At 36.1% G+C, this 19,425-nt stretch overlaps 2 protein-coding genes across 2 annotated transcripts; one reads left to right on the top strand and one right to left on the bottom strand.

Moving 5' to 3' along the window:
• Positions 1–6,616: 6,616 nt before the first annotated feature.
• LOC143903219 (uncharacterized) lies at positions 6,617–7,905 on the bottom strand. Its single transcript, XM_077416670.1, has 3 exons — positions 7,851–7,905; positions 7,304–7,565; positions 6,617–6,958 (listed from the first exon to the last, which is right to left on the bottom strand). The coding sequence occupies exons 1-3, from the start codon at positions 7,884–7,886 to the stop codon at positions 6,834–6,836; spliced, it is 423 nt and encodes a 140-aa protein (XP_077272796.1). The 5' UTR covers positions 7,887–7,905; the 3' UTR covers positions 6,617–6,833.
• A 3,264-nt stretch (positions 7,906–11,169) lies between these two features.
• On the top strand, positions 11,170–13,302 carry LOC143903208 (uncharacterized). The gene is made up of 4 exons (XM_077416664.1): positions 11,170–11,227; positions 11,328–11,365; positions 12,415–12,456; positions 12,524–13,302. Exons 1-4 carry the CDS (start codon positions 11,222–11,224, stop codon positions 13,242–13,244), a joined length of 807 nt encoding a protein of 268 aa, XP_077272790.1. The 5' UTR covers positions 11,170–11,221; the 3' UTR covers positions 13,245–13,302.
• The last annotated feature ends 6,123 nt before the right edge of the window (positions 13,303–19,425 follow it).

The following is a 19,425-nucleotide window of genomic DNA, read 5'->3' as shown; positions in this document are numbered from 1 at the left end:
AGATTCGCTTTTCAGAAACTTTAACATTGCCATCAATAATAAAGTCAAACAACAACGCTAGAACAAAGGAACGATCCATGCTATACACAAAGCACTCGAAAACAGGTGACGACCCCGTCGGGTCGCCACGTGAAATCGGTGACGTCGGCTCCATGACGCGGGTTTCCGACGGCCAATCACCCTCCCGAAATTCTGGGAAACCCGCAGGGAGGGAGTTTCGCCTCGGAGATGTTAAAAGGACCGTCCTCGCGCCGCGGAAACGATTTCGCTCGCAGATCATAGAAAACCCGCTTTCGCACTCCGCTTTGCACACCGCTGTTCCGCGTTTCGAACGTTTTCGCCGCATCGCTAACCGTTGCTTCTGTGCGCGCTCCACGGCTTCCTTTGAAAAAGGAAAAAACTGTATAGACCTGTACATATTAGACTTTATTAAATATATTCGTTTATTTTGCTATTCGATACTTGTGCCTTGTTTTTGTGGTCGTCTCGTTACCTCGCGCTATCTCGCGCAACCGCGTGCTCTCGAACAATAATAAAGCTCTCTTTCGTTAAAAATTTCTTAATTAAATTTTGTCATATTTTTATATAAAATACAAAATATCTCGTATTCACCTTTCAATAACTTTACTTTGATATTTTTATACGTAGAACAATCAAATGTAAAAAATTAGTCGTTTTTAAATTTTTTGAAAACCACAACATCTACGACATGGTTCACATCAGAATCATGTGTCTTCCTTTAGAACATACAACTATTGTCCGAAACATTTTTCTGTATCTTCTATACCGATACAAATGTGAGCACCCTATGCGTACAAGAGTAAAGTACCAGTTAAAATACAGCTAGCAAATTTATTTTAATCTTAAATTCTTTTCGGCTGACAACCTTCCTGAAAATAGACACCACCCAACTTAGAAAGTACCAGTTAAAATACAAATAGCCAATTGGTTTTAGTCTTAAAATGTTCCTCAATTTCTGTGCTTTTAAAATATACAGAATAAGATTTTGGTGCTTATTCTCTTTGGCCGAAAAACTTTTATAAAAGTGAGCACCACTATATTTACAAGTGTAAAGTGCTTACTAACATAACGATTCGTTTCCAGCGTATTGATATAAGCTGAAAATGTTTCTCCACTTATTTTTGTACATTTATGTGCTCTTAAAATATGTTTAATTGGATTTTGACGGGATTACTGTAAACATATAATAGCTATTTTATAAAAGTAGAGATTGTTATAAATGTAAATAGATAACACGGAAATTTCATTGTGCATATATTGAAAACACATAAATTGAGGAACATTTTAAGACTAAAATCAATTTGCTATCTGTATTTTAACTGGTACTTTACTCATGTACGTATGGAGTGTTCACATTTGGGTCGGCCAAAGGGGATAAACATGAAAATCTCATTGTGCATATTTTGGGAGCATATAAATTGAGGAACATTTTAAGACTAAAACCAATTCGCTATCTCTATTTTAACTTATACTTTATTCTTATATCAGAAGTATACAGGATGAGGCAATAACTATTACCACCTTAAATATATTCTAATCTATAAGGCCCAGAGAAAAATTAATGTAACTAAAAAAATAACTAAAATTGTACGGTATGAAGAGGGCTATCTATATAGCGACAATAATTTTTGTCCAGGTGGAGACGCTTCGGAGATATCAAGGTCATCTTCATGTTTTTAAATTGATTTGGTACATTTTTTCCACAATATGATAAAGGAGATGAAAACAAGTTCAGAACTCATGACACATGATCATTGAACAAGATAAAGTAAAGAAAAAACGATTAAAAAATACATTTTTGTATTGAATGAAATTTATGTTTAAAGAAGATGTTTGAAGTGATGGCCATTATTATACATGCAACACTGGAATCTTTCGATCACTGATTGGCTTGCTCTTGCTTTTAATAACGTCTGGAGTTATTGATCCACAAGCTGTAATAATTCGTTGTTGCATGTCTTGGAGTGTAGTTGGTTATTCTTTGTAGACCATATCCTTTAGGATTTTCCATAAAAAGAAATTCAGTGGTGTCAAGTCTGGCGAACAAGCTGGCCACACTATACGACCCCTATATCCAATCCAGTAATTGGTAAATTTTTCATTGAGTTTATTTTTCGCAATCAAGACATGCAACAACGGATTATTACAGCCTGTGCATCAATAACTCCCGACGTTATTAAAAGAGCAAGCCAATCAGTGATCGAAAGAATCCAGTGTTGCATCGATAATGATGGCCATAACTTCTGACATCTTCTTTAAACGTAAATTTCACTCAATCACTTTAAATCTTGTTCAATGATCTTGTGTCATGAGTTCTGAACTTGTTTTCAGCTCCTCTATCATATTACCGAATTAATATCTCCGAAGCGCCTCCACCTAGGCAAAAATTATTATCGCTATAGATAGCCTTCTTCGTACCGTACAATTTTGGTTACACTAATTTTTCTCTGGTCCTTATAGATTCAAATATATTTAAGGTGGTAATAGTTATTGCTTCACTCTGTATAGATCTTTATTTACGTATATCTTTTAATTTAACTATTATAAACTAATTTTAAGGCATTTGAAATTATGGCATGCCGTTTTACTTTTTAATAGCAAACATTTTTAGTATACAAATAAAAATTAATTCTCCAATTTACAATAAAGAGAAAAATGGTTTAGAAACATTATTATTATGTCTAGGCATAAAAATAATTAATTAAAATTATGTCTAGACATAATTCGTCAAAGTAAAATTTGATGAAAATTGGATGGCACACCGTTTTACTTTTCAATAGCATAAATAATATTGTACTCGATATAAAAGTTTCAAAAAATAATTGTTTAAGAAAAAAAATTGCGATTTTTATTAATAAATTAAAATTATGTCTACACATAATAAAAATTCGGTATTATTTTTATGTCAAGACATAATTTTAATTTATTTAATTTTTATTATGTCTAGACATATAATTTTAATTTGTCCAATTTTTATTATGTCTAGACATAATTTTAATTCATACAATTTTTATTTTGTTCGACTATTATTATTAAATTTTAACATATAATTTTAATTCATTCAATTTTTATTATGTCTAGACATAATAAAAATGAATTAAAATTATGTGTACACATAATTTTAATTCAGCCAATTTTTATTATGTCTAAACATAATAAAAATTGAATGAATTAAAATTATGCCGGGACATAAAAAAATTTTTTATTATGTGGATGAATAATATATTGGATAAAAAATATATTGGATGAATTAAAATTATGTCATAACGTAATAAAAATTGATAAGGCGAGCCGTTTTACTTTTTAATAACATAATAAATATTCCATTTAATACAAAAGATAGAATAATAATTGTCTTAAGAAGAATCGCGATTCTTATTAATGAATTAAAATTATGTCTAGACATAATAAAAATTGAGGAATTAAAATTATGTCTAGACATAATAAAAATTGGATGAATTAAAATTATGTCTAGACATAATTTTAATTTGTCAAATTAAAATTTGATGAAAATTGTATGACACACCGCTTTACTTTTCAATAGCATAAATAATATTTTATATTCAATATAAAAGTTTTAATAAATAATTGTCTTAAGAAAAAAATTGCGACTCTTATTAATAAATTAAAATTATGTCTAGACATAATAAAAATTGGCTAAATTAAAATTATGTGTACACATAGTTTTAATTCATTTTTATTATGTCTAGACATAATAAAAATGAGATGAATTAAAATTATGTCTGGACATAATTTTAATTCATGAATAAGAATTGCAATTTTTCTCAGACAATTATTTTTTGAAACGTTTATATCGAGTAAAATATTATTTATGCTGCTGAAAAATAAAACGGCGTTTCACAGCGTTTTATAAAGAAATGTAGCATTATTATTATGTGTAGACATAATTATAATGCATTTTTATTATGTCTTAACATAATATAATCTTTCACTTTGCAAAATTTTGAAAAATTGAATGCAATTTCGTAGGAACACATTGAAGGCGTGCATTATTTAAAATGTACAGAATAAATCGCATTTTTAAATTTTGTAATTTACATGCTGCCACAATTTAAGCGTGTCAATTTTTAATATGACATCAGTTATTTAAATTTAGAAGCATTTTATTTTTGCGTTGCATTATGAAAGTAAATCATTTTATAAAACCATTCTTAGTAAAGGAAAAAATTTATTCACCTTATTTTTATAAAAGACTATTTCCGTATTACCCACTTTTCTTATTTAAAGCTTAAGAAGGTTTAGATAAATAGTATTTCTTTAAAATATTATCATGTTGAGTGTCAATAATGCGGTAAACTAAATTTATGTTTCGACACAATAATTTACTGAATAAAAATTCTGTCCAAATATAAAAATAATTTAGAATTTGTATTACGCATCCTGACATTATTTAATTTACTAAATTAAAATTATGCTCAAATACAACGCACAACGTGTATAAAAATAAAACCAGATTTTCATTATAGCAGGACATAATTTTTAATCCTACAATTATTATTATGTCAAGACATAATTAAAATTCAGAATTAAAATTATGCCTTGACATAATTTTAATTCAACGAATAAAAATTTTATCTAAATACATAAATGTTTAGATGATCAAATTTTGAATTTTAATTATACCCACATAATTTTAATTCATCCAATTTTTATTAGAAAAAATAAAAATTGTATGAATTAAAATAATGTCTAGACATAATAAAAATTGTATAAATTAAAATTATGTCTAGACATAATAAAAATTGGATGAATTAAAATTATGTCTGACATAAAAATAAATCCGCATTTTTATTATGTGTACACATAATTTTAATTCATACAATTTTTATTATGCCTACACATAATTTTAATTCAGCCAATTTTTATTATAATTCCGCATTTTTATTATGTGTACACATAATTTTAATTCATACAATTTTTATTATGTGTACACATAATTTTAATTCAGCCAATTTTTATTATGTGTACACATAATAAAAATGAATTAAAATTATGTGTACACATAATAAAAATGCGGAATTATTTTTATGTGTACACATAATTTTAATTCATCTAATTTTTATTATGTGTACACATAATTTTAATTCATCCCATTTTTATTATGTCTAGACATAATTTTAATTCATTATTAAGAATCGCAATTTTTCTGAAGACAATTATTTTTTGAAACTTTTATATTGAGTATAATTTTATTTATGCTATTAAAAAGTAAAACGGCATGCCATATGAAATTATATGTAATTTTAATGAGCCACTTTCAATTGCGATTTCCTGCGAAACCGCTTGAGCACAAAAATCGTGAAGCACATAATAATTGAACAGAAACAGAATTCAATAAATGAGTGACATCAGTGATGATTCTTTACCGCGTCTTATGCGACTTGCTACGTGCAATATCCAGATCGATGTTCCCGCTTTTGCTTGTATAAAATCTTTATTTCAATAATTACTTAATTCTACTTTTGTTCAATTAGTTAAAGGATTATTTCAGTTATCAATGGATTAGACCTACTGAGGATATACTTAAAAAAACATGTCAACAATAATATCTTATGGATGATAGAAAACTATAAAGGGGAAATAGCGCTAGACGGATCCAGCTGAAAATTGGACGAGAAGCTTGCCGAGCTCTGATTTATAAAACTGTTATAATAACATACATTTTTCAAAATACATACCTCAAGATATGCAAACACACAGTTGCATTGAATGCCAGATACAACCTATAAAATATGTAAATATTTAATATTTAATATATATAACTATACGCTGAAAGGGATAACAAATATCATTTACTTACTTCTTTGCTTTATTATGTGTTTAATATCGATCGATTCACTGCAGTCAATCAAGATCGTGTCACTGACACATAAAGTTTAAGCTACAACCATAAAACTTAAGAAATGATAATCGCACAAACTATCACAGTCGGTATTCCCAAGTCGATAATCGCGTATCGATAAACAATACGTGTTTGCAATTTTAACGATGTGATCCATGGTACGAAACGCATGTGCAATGCGGAATTGACAGAACGTTCGAAAATTGGTTCGATATTTTTTTACGTTTATTCCGCCGATTTCTTTATGCAGCGGAATACGTGGAAGCGTAATCTGTGCGTGCTAATAATATACATTATTTTGATAGATACAATAAAGGAATCTACGAAAAAGGTTTTGTGATTGGCGTCAATTGCGCTTCCGCGAATTTTACTCCATGGGACATTAGAATAAATTAGAAAATACATTTCAGTAGAGCGCAATTGACGGAATTTTAGAACCAACAAATCAACGTAAAGTGTTGATAAAATTATAACTCAACAGTTCTGCTGACTATTTTAGACTTGTTTATTTGTACGAATCATATAGTTTATTTAAAACGTATTAGTTCATAAATATAAATATGTCTGGGTAGCGATCATGTAACTTTTCCCCTAAAGCGGAAACGTGAAAAGTGAAAAGTTTCACGTAATTTATTTATATTATTTAATTAATATATATATATATATATATATGTATAATTATTTATTTTTTAAAGAGAGAAGTGGATAATAAAAAAGGCATATTATACATTTTTAACTATATCTTATATTTTATATTCCTTATACAATAGAGATGCGACTAAACTTACTTATATACTTAAAAAGTACTTCATTTTTTGTATGCGTAGAATCTATGCATTAAACTTTTAAACACGTTCACTTTCGTACACCAATCAACGTAAGAAAAAAAATAGTAGTATTAATAACAATATATCGCATTGACGAGTAAGTGATTAGAGAGGACGTGGATCTAGAAATATACGTTTAGCGTATATATTTTTGCTCCTCTTCCCCTTTTTCCTCTTCCCCTTCCTCCTCTTCCCCTTCCTCTTGTGTACATGGAGCGGTTACGCCCGGCTCGTTGCCATCTCTTTGCTGTAACAAACAGAAATTTATTTTACAACAAATAGCGTTTTTGACTGGGCCGGGTTTGTTCGCTCAGAGAGCGATTATTGACGTCACATCGGCAAATCGAGCTTTGCCAAAGTTACGTCAATAATCGCTCGGTTGCCGAAATACAGTTATGGTATTCAATCTTTTAGCATTTTGAATTGAGCCGGGTTTGCTCATTCCGAGAGCGATTATTGACGTCACTTCGGCAAAGCTCGATTTGCCGATGTGACGTCAATAATCGCTCTCGGAATGAGCAAACCCGGCTCAATTCAAAATGCTAAAAGATTGAATACCATAACTGTATTTTAATAGATTAATTGTACTTACGTTTTTCTGGAGGAAGACAGGAGTTTCTTGATGTGGCTGGCGTTGCTAGTAGCTGTGCCGGTGTCGGTGCCGCAGGTGGTGCCGGTGTTGATGGTACCGCCTGTGCGTTTCTCACTAACAGCTCTGATAGTGGCGATGGCGATTGAATTGCGGCGAGTTGTCGCCGCAATTTCGCATTTTCTATTTGTAGCCGCTTCATTTCTTCCTTATCCTTATCCTTATTTTCCATATTCACGTCTACTTCAGACGTAGATTCATCATCCTATAAAATAAATGAGTTATATATATATATATATATATATATATATGCGGTATATTATATGTTATATTGGGTGCGTTCAGCTGATACTTCGCTAGCCTAGCAATCGTGAGCAGTCGCTCGTTTCCTCTCCTAAATCCATTGGGTCAAAGAAGAGGAAACGAGCGAAAACGAGCGACTGCTCACGATTGCTAGGCTAGCGGAGTATCGGCTAAACGCACCCATTCTTACGCGATGCGACGAGTTGCGAGTATCCGAGATTTTGAGATTAATTAAATGTATACTTACATTCATATTAAGTTGGTTGAGTTTATCCTCCATCATGCTTGAAAACGCTTGGTGACGAGGTGATTGACTGCGATTGGCTAGCGTCAATTGCGATTCCGCGAATTTTACTCCATGGGACATTAGAATAAATTAGAAAATACATTTCAGTAGAACGCAATTGGCGGAATGTCTGCGATTGGACAGACTTCGTTCCGACAATTGCGCATTGCTCATACGTTCCGTATCAGGAGATCGCTCCATAAGGTCGATTTATGAAGGCCGTAACTGTTGATTTAAGCCGTAATTAAACCCTAAGAAATTAATTAATCACATTTGATTATTCTTCTCACATTCGACTGTCATTGGTCAATTTCTTAGGGTTTACGGCTTAAACCAACGGTTACGACCTTTATAAATCGACCTTTAAAAACAAAAAACGATCTATTAGCGCTACATGAGCGCGGGTCCGCTCGGCCTCGACTGTCGGCCATTACTGGTAGCACGGTATACGGTATAGCCACCATCAGTTCCTCGTTCCTCGTCAGCCCACAATCGCGAGGGTTTCCGATTGCGCGTGGTCGACGCCACCAAGCTGTCTCAACGTCGCAAGCACAAACGTTCGAACCAGTTCCTCGACGTCGAGACCGTCTTCTTCCTCCTCCTCGAGTCAGTTCAGTTGCTGCAACTACCAAGTGCCGCGGCGAACGCTGCATTGATACCTCGTCACCAAGCGTTTTCAAGCATGATGGAGGATAAACTCAACCAACTTAATATGAATGTAAGTATACATTTAATTAATCTCAAAATCTCGGATACTCGCAACTCGTCGCATCGCGTAAGAATGGGTGCGTTTAGCCGATACTCCGCTAGCCTAGCAATCGTGAGCAGTCGCTCGTTTTCGCTCGTTTCTTCTCCTTTGATCCAATGGATTAAAAGGAGAGGAAACGAGCGACTGCTCACGATTGCTAGGCTAGCGAAGTATCGGCTGAACGCACCCAATATAACATATAATATACCGCATATATATATATATATATATATATATATATATATATATTGTGACGTTGCGGCTCGCCGCATCGTCGCGGCGCCCCGCCGCCGTCACAAGACGCGGAATTTCGCGCCCAGGGACGGACCAGGGGGGCAACGGCGAGATCTCCAGGGGTCGTAATTAATTGCGTTTCCACGTTCTGATGACGTTCTTTTTTTGCAATGTAATACGCGCGGCACCTCACCCACACCACGGCAAACCTTCGAGGGAGTACGTGGCGAGGAAAATCAAGGACGATCGATGACCCGGGAGGGGTGGCAAACGCGGAAGCAGCAGAGATCGCGGGATGGCGAGAGCAGCGCGGCAGGCGGGCGGCACGTACGGCAGCGACGGACGAGGCCGCCGATAGCGGGGCCCCAAGCGCATGGGTGAACACCCGGCTTCAGCAAAGGATCTCTACAAAACATCGACCTACGGGGTGACTGATCACCGCCCCAGGGTCAAACCGGAGACACACCGGCGAGAACCGAATTCCGTCCGCTGCTAAGGACAGAATTGAGGAGTCGCACGCCGCCGAGGGACCGCTGCACGCCCCCGAAGGATCTCGTATCGACAGCACTGCGCCGGGACACCGCGGGCTTGCAAGCTCGCGCCCGATTGGCTCGCGCGCCCCTCAGGAAGGGGTACCGTATCGATTCCGCAATCGAGCGGGTCTAGCGTTTTCACTCTCTGGTCGTCCGTCGGCGAGAATCGTTTTGTAAGATACGCGATAGCCACCCCGAGTCGGGTATTTCGATATTCGTCTGGAGGATCGAGGATCGTGGTGGAAGGCGACGGCGAGGAGCCCAGGAGGAGGCGTATTCCCGGTGAGGTTGCCCGTAAATCGCGATATGTAAAGCCACGACACCGCCCTCCGGTACACGCTCTCGCTCGGGATAACGTCTGTTAAGATTGAGTGTAATTTCGCGATCGATAACGAGAGCGAAGGGCCTCGGGATGGTATCGTGGCCGCGGAACCGTGGTACAAGCGTTGTGGCGAATCCCTGGAGATCGCGGTAGGCGTTAATGAGTTCGGTATCGCGAGTATATTGCGTTGTCCTCGCGACCTTGGTATACGGCCACATACGGGCCGGTAGTTCGTCAATTGCGTTCCGTTTCTTCGCGTCGGGAAGTTCTGGTGTTCGAGCGTCGGTGTTAGCGTATCGATCGGTGTTCGGATCTCGTGATTACGGGCTGAGAATTGTGCTCTCGCGCTGAGAAACTTTGCGTCCGGTATTGCTTGCGCTGCGTCCTATACTCGCGTTAATAAAGTACCGGCGTTCACACGCTTCGTGCGTTTAGATGTTAATTGCGTAGTTCTTCCTGGCGTTCCGTGGATATTAGAAGAGCACTTCGAGTCAAAGGTGGTGTGGCCTTCTCCACACCTGGCGCCCAACATTATTAGCGATATCGCGACTGGCTTGGTTAAATGACTCGGCGCCTTCCCGTTGCGCCCGAGCCGGATATCTCGCGTTAAGCTAAGATATTATTGCGACAGAGTTTTCGTACGGTCCCGGACGTGGTTTCCACGCAATCCAAGCGTGACGTACCCTTATTTCGCGACATTTTGTGTTGAATCTCACTCTCGTGAGTGATATTAAGCGTCTTATTATTATTCATATTATTCATATCATATTATTAATCGTTTGAGAATAGAACCTTCAGCGGGTTTATTAGAGACCCAGTTAATACTCCGTGGGTGTCTCGCGTCCGCAGTAATATTAGTTCTGTTAAAGGAATCTCGACACCCCGCCACCGGCATTCTTGATTTAGTTATCGAAATTATCTTGTGTTTGATCGAAGCCGGATGGATAAACGTTGTTATTTTCCCGACAACCAGTACTCAATAAATATTATATTCTTTGTTATCTGACTGAGTATGAAATTAACGTGTCACCCCGCCGAGTGCCGTGCCGCCCTTCATTAACCCCGCCCGTGATTAGGTCAAGCTAGCCGATTCCACGCACCTCCACACTTCGTTTCGCGTCTCGTTTAGGTTTTCGCGATTTCGTGGACGCGAAGGTACGCGTCTAACATTCGGAACATTTCGTGGAGTATCGGAGGTGCGAGGAAATCACTGGAGAGGCCATCCATCCCGCTCTCCTAAGTCCTTTTGATCCGGCTCACGTCCCGGAGCGGTCCGGGAGTGCAAAAAGTCGTGACAAAATATATATATATATATATATATATATATATATATAACTCATTTATTTTATAGGATGATGAATCTAAGTAACTAAGAAAAGCAGTGCCAATAATCAGTAGAAGAAGAAAAAGAAGCGGGACACGCACGGACACGAGACGTGACCGTGCTACACAGGACCTGAAATTGTCGGTTCACGTTGTGTTGTAAGAAGATGCCATGGCGGTAAGTATTGCATACATAATATTATTTATAACAAATACAATACCTTAGTATTGATAAAAAAAATTTAATTAGGTACAACTGCTATTCTTCCTCTTTACAGCAGGAAGGAGATGGGAATGAAAAGACAGCAATAAACAGGTTAGTTAGAACTTAATTTGAAAGAATGGCTATGCTAGAAATTTCTTGCTTTTGCATGTGTGTGTGTATGTGTGTATATGTGCGTGCGTGTGTGTGTGTGTGTGTGCGTGTGTATGTGTATGCGTGCGTGTGTGTGTGTGCGTGCGTGGCTAGACGCCCTTTCCTGGACTTTTCTGTTTTCTAGATGTATGATACATTCCTGAAATCCGCTCTCACATCGGTTGGCACATTCTAAAATTATTCTCGAAATTGCCGTAGGACTTAAATTTTTCCAGGACTGTACAGCTAGATGTCTCTAGACGCACACACACACACACACACGCACACACACACACACGCACGCACGCACACGCGCGCGCGAGCGCAGGATGATCTAATAAAAAAGTACACAGATTCCGATGTAAATCATGTCGTAGATGTCGTTTTCATAAAATTTCAAAGGCGACTAATTTCTTAAATGGAACTTAATTTTTTCCTTCAGATAAAAGTTGTAGATCTTGTTGAGACGTTTTTGAAACACTAATAATAAAGCTCTCTTTTCTTAAGAATTTCTTGAGATATTTTAAGTTTTGTCATGATATTTTTATTTAATATAAAATATGAACTATCTCGTAAAGTATTCAATTTTCGATGACTTATATTTAAGAAATTAATCGCCTTTGAAATTTCTTGAAAACGACATCTACGACAGGGCTCACATCGGAATCATATGTCACCCTTTAAGGCAAACAACTTTGTCTGAAATATTTTTCCATATCTTTTATATTTTTCGAGATATTTGCCTGCATCGATTAAAATGACATCCTGTAATAAGTAACATAATTTTATTTATAAATACATTTTTCTCAAAAGAACAGAAAGAGAAAGAGATAAGAGAGGAAGAGAAAGCAATATGAATGTATATGTAAATGTATATCGCTTTCTCTTTCTCTCTTATATCTTGAACTGCAAGCTGGCCAGACTCTTATTAGAGAGACTCTACTTTTAATAATTGTGCTAACGATATTTATTATTTATTATTTACAAATGTTTCTTTTTGTTTATTACAGTTCTATTGCTTCTCAGTCTAAGGTGGAAAACGACAATGGACCGTACGTAATGTTTTATTAATTTTACAATTATTATTATTTACACAATTTTAATATTTTTTTGTTCTAGATATGAAGAAGATGAAGATATAATTTTGGGGCAAAAATTTCAATCCCCAGTGATAACCCCTCCCCCGGAACGACAATCAGCAGAAATAGATGTCGGAATGAATTCGCCAATTCAGAATCAGGACCGTCGATCGCCAATTCAGGATCAGGATCAGGACCGTCGATTGCCAATTCAGGATCAGAACCGTCGATCGCCAATTCAGGATCAGGACCGTCGATCGCCAATTCAGGATCAGGACCGTCGATCGCCAATTCAGGATCAGGACCGTCGATCGCGAGATCACTTGCCTCGCGACCGTCGATCACGAGATCATAGTTCTCAGGACCGGCGATTGCGAGATCACTGGTCTCGCGACCGTCGCTCACGAGATCATAGTTCTCAGGACCGGCAATCGCGAGATCACTGGTCTCGCGACCGTCGATCACGAGATCATAATTCTCAGGACCGTCGATCGCGAGATCACTGGTCTCGCGACCGTCGCTCACGAGATCATAGTTCTCAGGACCGGCGATCGCGAGATCACTGGTCTCGCGACCGTCGATCACGAGATCATAATTCTCAGAACCGTCGATCGCGAGATCACTGGTCTCGCGACCGTCGGTCTCGAGATCATAGTTCTCAGGACCGTCGATCGCGAGATCACTGGTCTCGCGACCGTCGATCACGAGATCATAGTTTTTTTCATGACCGTCGATACCTACTACTTTTTTTTCTACGATGACGTTGTTTGGTGTACGAAAGCGAACGTGTTTAAGAGTTTAATACATATATATATCTACGCGTACAAGAAATTAATTTTAAGTTCTCACAGTTCTCTAAATATATAAGTAAGTTAGCGATAGGATAAATAATTAAAAATGTCAGTAGCAAGGGAAGATTCTTTATTATAAGCGAAATCGATTGGTGTTCGATGCATATCGAGGTAAAAATAACAACACTCAAGTGTAAGCTGTCATCGACAATAATTATACAATAATAGACATAAATTGTCTTTCTATCTCACTTTAGGATGTTTCTAACAATAATATACTAATTCTACGTATTTTACGCTCAAACCGCAAGAGCATATATATCTGTACCTCTACTTCTTCCCCGACGCTCATGGAATGCATGTAAGTTATAATGCAATTAAAAGGAATAAACTTTTCATATCTTTTTCTTCATTAAATAACTCTCCCTTCTTTTCTTTATAAAGTCTATTTCTTCCTTCTCTAAAAGTAGGTAGAAACATTATACGCGATTTGCAACAATTGTTCCGTGATAACGACAGAGATCATTGGAGATGTAGTTATGTACGAACAATAGTAGAATAAAAGGAAATACTGTATTCACAGAAACGTACCGTTTTTTACCGTATATGTAGATGAATTTCCTTACCTCAGGAACATTTCGCGACAAAACTTTTTAACATGCATTCGAGATTTTTTACGTTTTTTACGCCTTTGTTTCACGCATTATACAATTTAGAGAGTAGCGCCGCTATTCGCATGCTAACGATCACTTAACTAATGTCTAGGTTGTCCAACAATTCGATACGCGACTAGTCTTAATTTCTAATGCCTTGTTATCAAGATGATTCATCTGCCTGTATTTATATATTGAATTTGGAGCACTTTTTTTGACTTACAAGTTACTTCAGTACTCTTTCTATTTATATGTCTAAAGTCTCTTTTAGGGGCAGCTTTGCTACTTCAAAGAAAATCCTAGAATACAAATAAAATTGAATAAACATTGGTTATTCACGAAAATATGTTTCAATATATGTATATATAAATTATAACGTGTATTATATATATATATATATAAAAATATAAAGTGTAACATGTTCAATATATAAAATACTTACTTGTGGCTGTACTTGCTGTGGACAGTCTTTAATGCTTCTTTGTGTTTCCTATGCAAGCTCTAGTTTAAAAGATTGCAAATATCTCATATGTCGTCAAGTTTATAACCGCTATAGTATTCTAATGTTGGATTCCATCCTCCCAAGTCTTTCATTAGCAACGCGAGTAACAACGCCGCCGCTGCCATTTTACTATCGCTAAACCTGATCATTGTATAATCCATCAGAAAATGTTCCAGTATGTACCGAGCCAGTGTTGACGTGGGCATAGACACCTTGGCACACTATTTTCAGATAGTAGTGATGAATTAGTATACGTTTATATAAATTCCATTTGAATAAGACGGATATTTTATTGGAGAATTTTGAAAAATTATTATTTCATAGAAGAAATAATGTAAAATTCATTTAAATCCTGGGACAGAATAATTACTTGGATACCCGATATAAATTGTTAACTTTGTGAATATCTTACCCTGGCATAACGCCAAAGAAATCTGTAAGAGAGAGGTATTCCCAAGTCAAAATTGACTATTTTTAAAATACTTATTTTAAACGTTAACGCGCGGCCGCAATCACGCGGCAAAAACGCCTCGTGTGAACAGGCTCCTTGATCTCAGTATCAGCTCCCTGCTGTCAATATAAAAAATAATATAATAGGTTATTAACCTGTATGTATAAATGTATAAACACTCACGTAAACGTAGTAAAAACAGTAAATAAAATAGTACAAGTATAACAGTAATATATAGAATAAGATAATTATAGGATAATTACATAAAACAATTACCTTGAATTAATCGTCGCGTCGCGTAAAGAGTCACGGTCGGTCTCGCTCCGCGCGTACTACCATGATTCTCTCGAGATAGGTTATGACTGATGAACTGACTGACAACGCGCTAAACGAACGCACTGTCTAACTAGCTAACGCTGCTATAGCCGCCAGTGTCGAAAAAGTGAAAGTGACGACGTTCTCTGTTTGTTACATGTATGTTATAATAAATGAGAGCGGTCGACGTAGAAGAAAGTATCTTAAAAAAAAATTTTGACATTTAAACTTTGCGTCGTAATATCTCCGTTCGTAGGGCACGTAGCGGAATATTATAAGAGCAACCCCCCCCCCTAATTGGACCCTAAGCTATCGATCAAGCCTACTTAGAACTTGATCCGTTCACTCGTTATCGAGATCTCAACATCTTGTATACTCGCAACCCGTCGCGTCGCGTAAAAGAGTCACGGTGCGGTCTCGCTTCGCGTGTACTTGGCGCGAGACACTACCGTGTCTCTTGAAATTCAATATTAATACTTTAGCATTAAATAAAAAATCTCCAAAAATTCAAGGTTTAATTAGATACAATAGGAAAGCTATTTCTGGGTTCAAACATTTTTTTTATCGATAAATTTGAATTTTGACAGCTATATGTGACAAAAATTTCTTTTTTGTACGATATTGTAACTTTGATCGGCAATATCTCGGAAAGTATTAACCGAAGTTCTATTCTTTCTCTATAAGGAAGCCAAATTAATAAATATTAATAATTATGCATCAAATAAAATACAAGCTTCCTCATAGAAGAAGCTTTATGAGTGAGCGAAATCAAATGTTGATGAAGCAACGTGCAAATTCTTCAGCGTTTCGAGTAAAAGGTCGAAAGGGGCTAATTTTTTTAAATTTTTATTTTTTTGACAAAGTACAAAATTAATATGTTTATATCAGTGCTATTTACTATATCGAATGGCACATAATTAAACTTCCGAATTCAAATTCGATTAAAACAGTAAATTGACTGGCATATGAGGCTACATGCTGCGGATGATATTGTTAAAATGTCGAAAATGTTGAACGTTTGATTATGAAAATCTTGCATTTGACATTACGCTTATAACAGATAAGCGTGTAAAAATCTTGTCTGTATTTGTAACTACATATCACACTTGTGAAAGATAGGCTTGTAAAAAATGTGCAAAAGAAATGTAAACGTGCAGAAAAACTTGTCTGCAATAATACATACGATAGAGACACAGAAGAAAATGTAAATATATTGTAAAAAAAATTGATTTTTTTTATTACAATAATTTAATTATTGAAACTATTTTGTACTATATATGGTTTCTAATCACTTATATGTAATTACCAACAATATATTAATAACAAATAATAAATTAAAGAAGTATTTTTTGATTTGAAAGGTCATGAAAATAGGTATTTTTCATAATAAAATATGTAGTTAATACAAAATCGGACGTTTCGACACTTCTTTTGTGTTATCTTCAGCGTATAAATGCAAATAATACATAAAATTTCGACGATAAAATACAGTCAACCGCGATAAAATGAGTCAGTCAGTAGAATGGCGCAGTTGTCGAAGATTCGAACGATTCGGAGCATATGCATATCGGCCTATCTTACTGGACTACTGAACAACCGTATGACTTTTAATTTATTTATTTGACTGCGCCATTCTCTCTCTCTCTCTCTCTCTCTCTCTCTCTCTCTCTCTCTCTCTCTCTCTCTCTCTCTACTGACTGACTTATTTTAACGCGATTGACTGTATTTTATCGTCGAAATTGTATGTATTATTTTCATTTATACGCTGAAGATAACACAAAAAAAGTGTCGAAACGTCCGATTTTGTATTAACTAATATATTTTATTATTGACTATAATTTGATTACGCATTAATTACCGCGCGTGACTCCGATTGCCTCTATCACTTCCCTTTATTTGATTTATTCAAAAGAGCCTATATTTCGTTAATTTTATTTTTCATTAATTTTTTTGTAGGAAAACGAAGAAGGCGAATAACGTTTAAACTTTTCATGTTTTTTTAACTCTATTTTGAGAGTATATTTTTTAAGTAACAAAAATGCTCTTTTTTCTAAGTTATATCCTGGTCACTAGAATAAGGTATAAATGACAGACGATGTAAATGATTCCAACCGTTCTATAAGTATCAGAAACGCAAAAACCAAAAATTTTCTTATTCAGAAGAAGTGTGACTATCGTCTGAACTAGAATAAACATTATACGTTTATTTAGCTTCTTTCTTTTTTAAATAAAATACTTCCAAAATTTTGAAAAAAGTTATAATATTTTTAATAAAAAAGCCGTTAGAATGGAAATATTAGTTTAGTTCTAGTTCAGACGATAGCCACACTTCTCCTGAATAAAAAAAATTTTGGTTTTTGCGTTTTAGATACCTAGAACAGCTAGAATCATTTACACCGTCTGTCATTTACACCTTCTAATGACGGGATATAACATGGAAAAGAAGAGCATTTTTATTACTTGAAACTAAAAATATATTTTCAAAATAAGGTTAAATAAACATGTACAGTTTAGCGTTATCCGCTGTTTTCGTTTCCCTGCAAAAAATTCCTGAAAAATATCTTTTCTTATGACTTTTTAAACCAGAATATCTATTTAACAATTTTTTACATTTCTTTCCTGATGGAAGAGATTACCTTCTCTCTTTACTTCTAAATATAAATAAATTTAGGTATGTTGTCATGGTTTTATTCGATTATTCCGGCGTTTTTATATTTGTGATTCAATTAGATTGTTTATTTTATTTATATTATTAAGAGATTGTGTGTGTGTGTGTGTGTGTGTTTAATGTTTTACTATATTGTTGCGCTCGTCCGCGCGTTCGCTACACACACACTCACGCACACACTCGCAAACGCGGCGCGCGATCCCGTTGCCGGGAATAAAGACTCTTTCTGATAGAAAAGAACTCTTTTAATGGGAATATGCGAATACAACGAAGGGCTCGTGAACACATCTGTTCGATTCGAAGGCCCAGCGAAGAATCTGACAGACGGCAAATAAAAACAAACAACGCAACAGCTCGTCGTCAGGCTCGACGTCACGCAGCGCTTCGCGACTGCTTTTCGGGCTTCTACCGGGCGTCTCGGCACGGGCGCAACAATATGTATGCTAACTTAAACACGTTAACATGTTTTTTGATATTTATTTTCTTCTTTCATAGCAATCCGTTCGGAAGAAGACTATAAGTACAGTCGAAACGTTAACCGTGTGTATTGTTTGTTTAATAAATTGTTTCTATTTTAATCCAATATCTTTTTTTTGGCGCCCGTGATTTGGCCGTTTAAACATGCATAGCTAAAATTATAAACTTAATAAGAATATACTATAAACTACAATTCTTTTCTTGATCTTCTTCTTCTTCTTCTTCTTCTTCTTAAGCACCATGCCTGCTTCAGACGTTGGCGACTTCTCTTCATATACATGTGCTGCGCGTGTGAATTATACACATTGTATATGGGACCTATATACAGTTTAACGCCGATTACGAATGGCTATATTTAGAGAAGTTTTTCTTGGCAAGTCATACTCTCGGTGGTTTGCCATTGCCTTCCGAGAGGAGAACGAGCGAATATATATGTTATAGTTAAAACCCGAAATTCGTCAAAACCTGAATTTATTGGTAAATTCTAGTTTTAACTAAGCCAGCTTGGCAATTCGCGTTCTAGCTGAAATAATTTAGTCAAAACTAGAATTGACCGAGTGCTTTAGTATATTCGCGTTCTAACTGAAAAATTTAGTTAAAATTAGAATTAACCGACTGCTTTTTAGTAAATTCGCGGTCTAACGTGCTTCTCTTACAGTCAAAACGAAATCCCTTAATCGGCAATTGTTCGGGAGTCGCAGGGAGTGGGGGAAGGGAGCGCGAATCAAGTAGAGTGGATAAACGGTAATACAAGGCAATATATTTTCTCCAATCTAAGTACATGTAATTGTCTTTGGTTTAGTTAACGGCGCCGACTGCCGCCTGAGGCTGAGAGCCTCTTTCAAAAAATCACGTTATGACACGGGGGGGGAGGGGACTTAGAACGTGAGTCGATGGTGTGCTGCCTTTTTCTTTGGTCGTCGTCCCGGTGGGTTCTCGTTGTTGTTGCGATCGAGCTTAAGGGAAGCTCCCGGAGTGGGAAGAGGCCGATCTAGGGCAAGCTCTCGAGGCTCTGGTGATGCCTCCGGTTGGAAGAGAGTCTGCGTACCCAGCATACGCCACGATCGGGGGGGCCACGACGTTTG

The sequence above is a fragment of the Temnothorax americanus genome, unplaced genomic scaffold, assembly GCF_048541705.1.
Source record: "Temnothorax americanus isolate GAGA-0224 unplaced genomic scaffold, ASM4854170v1 Scaffold44, whole genome shotgun sequence".
Classification (NCBI taxonomy): Eukaryota; Metazoa; Arthropoda; class Insecta; order Hymenoptera; family Formicidae; genus Temnothorax; species Temnothorax americanus.
This window is presented reverse-complemented; position numbering and strand designations above follow the sequence as displayed.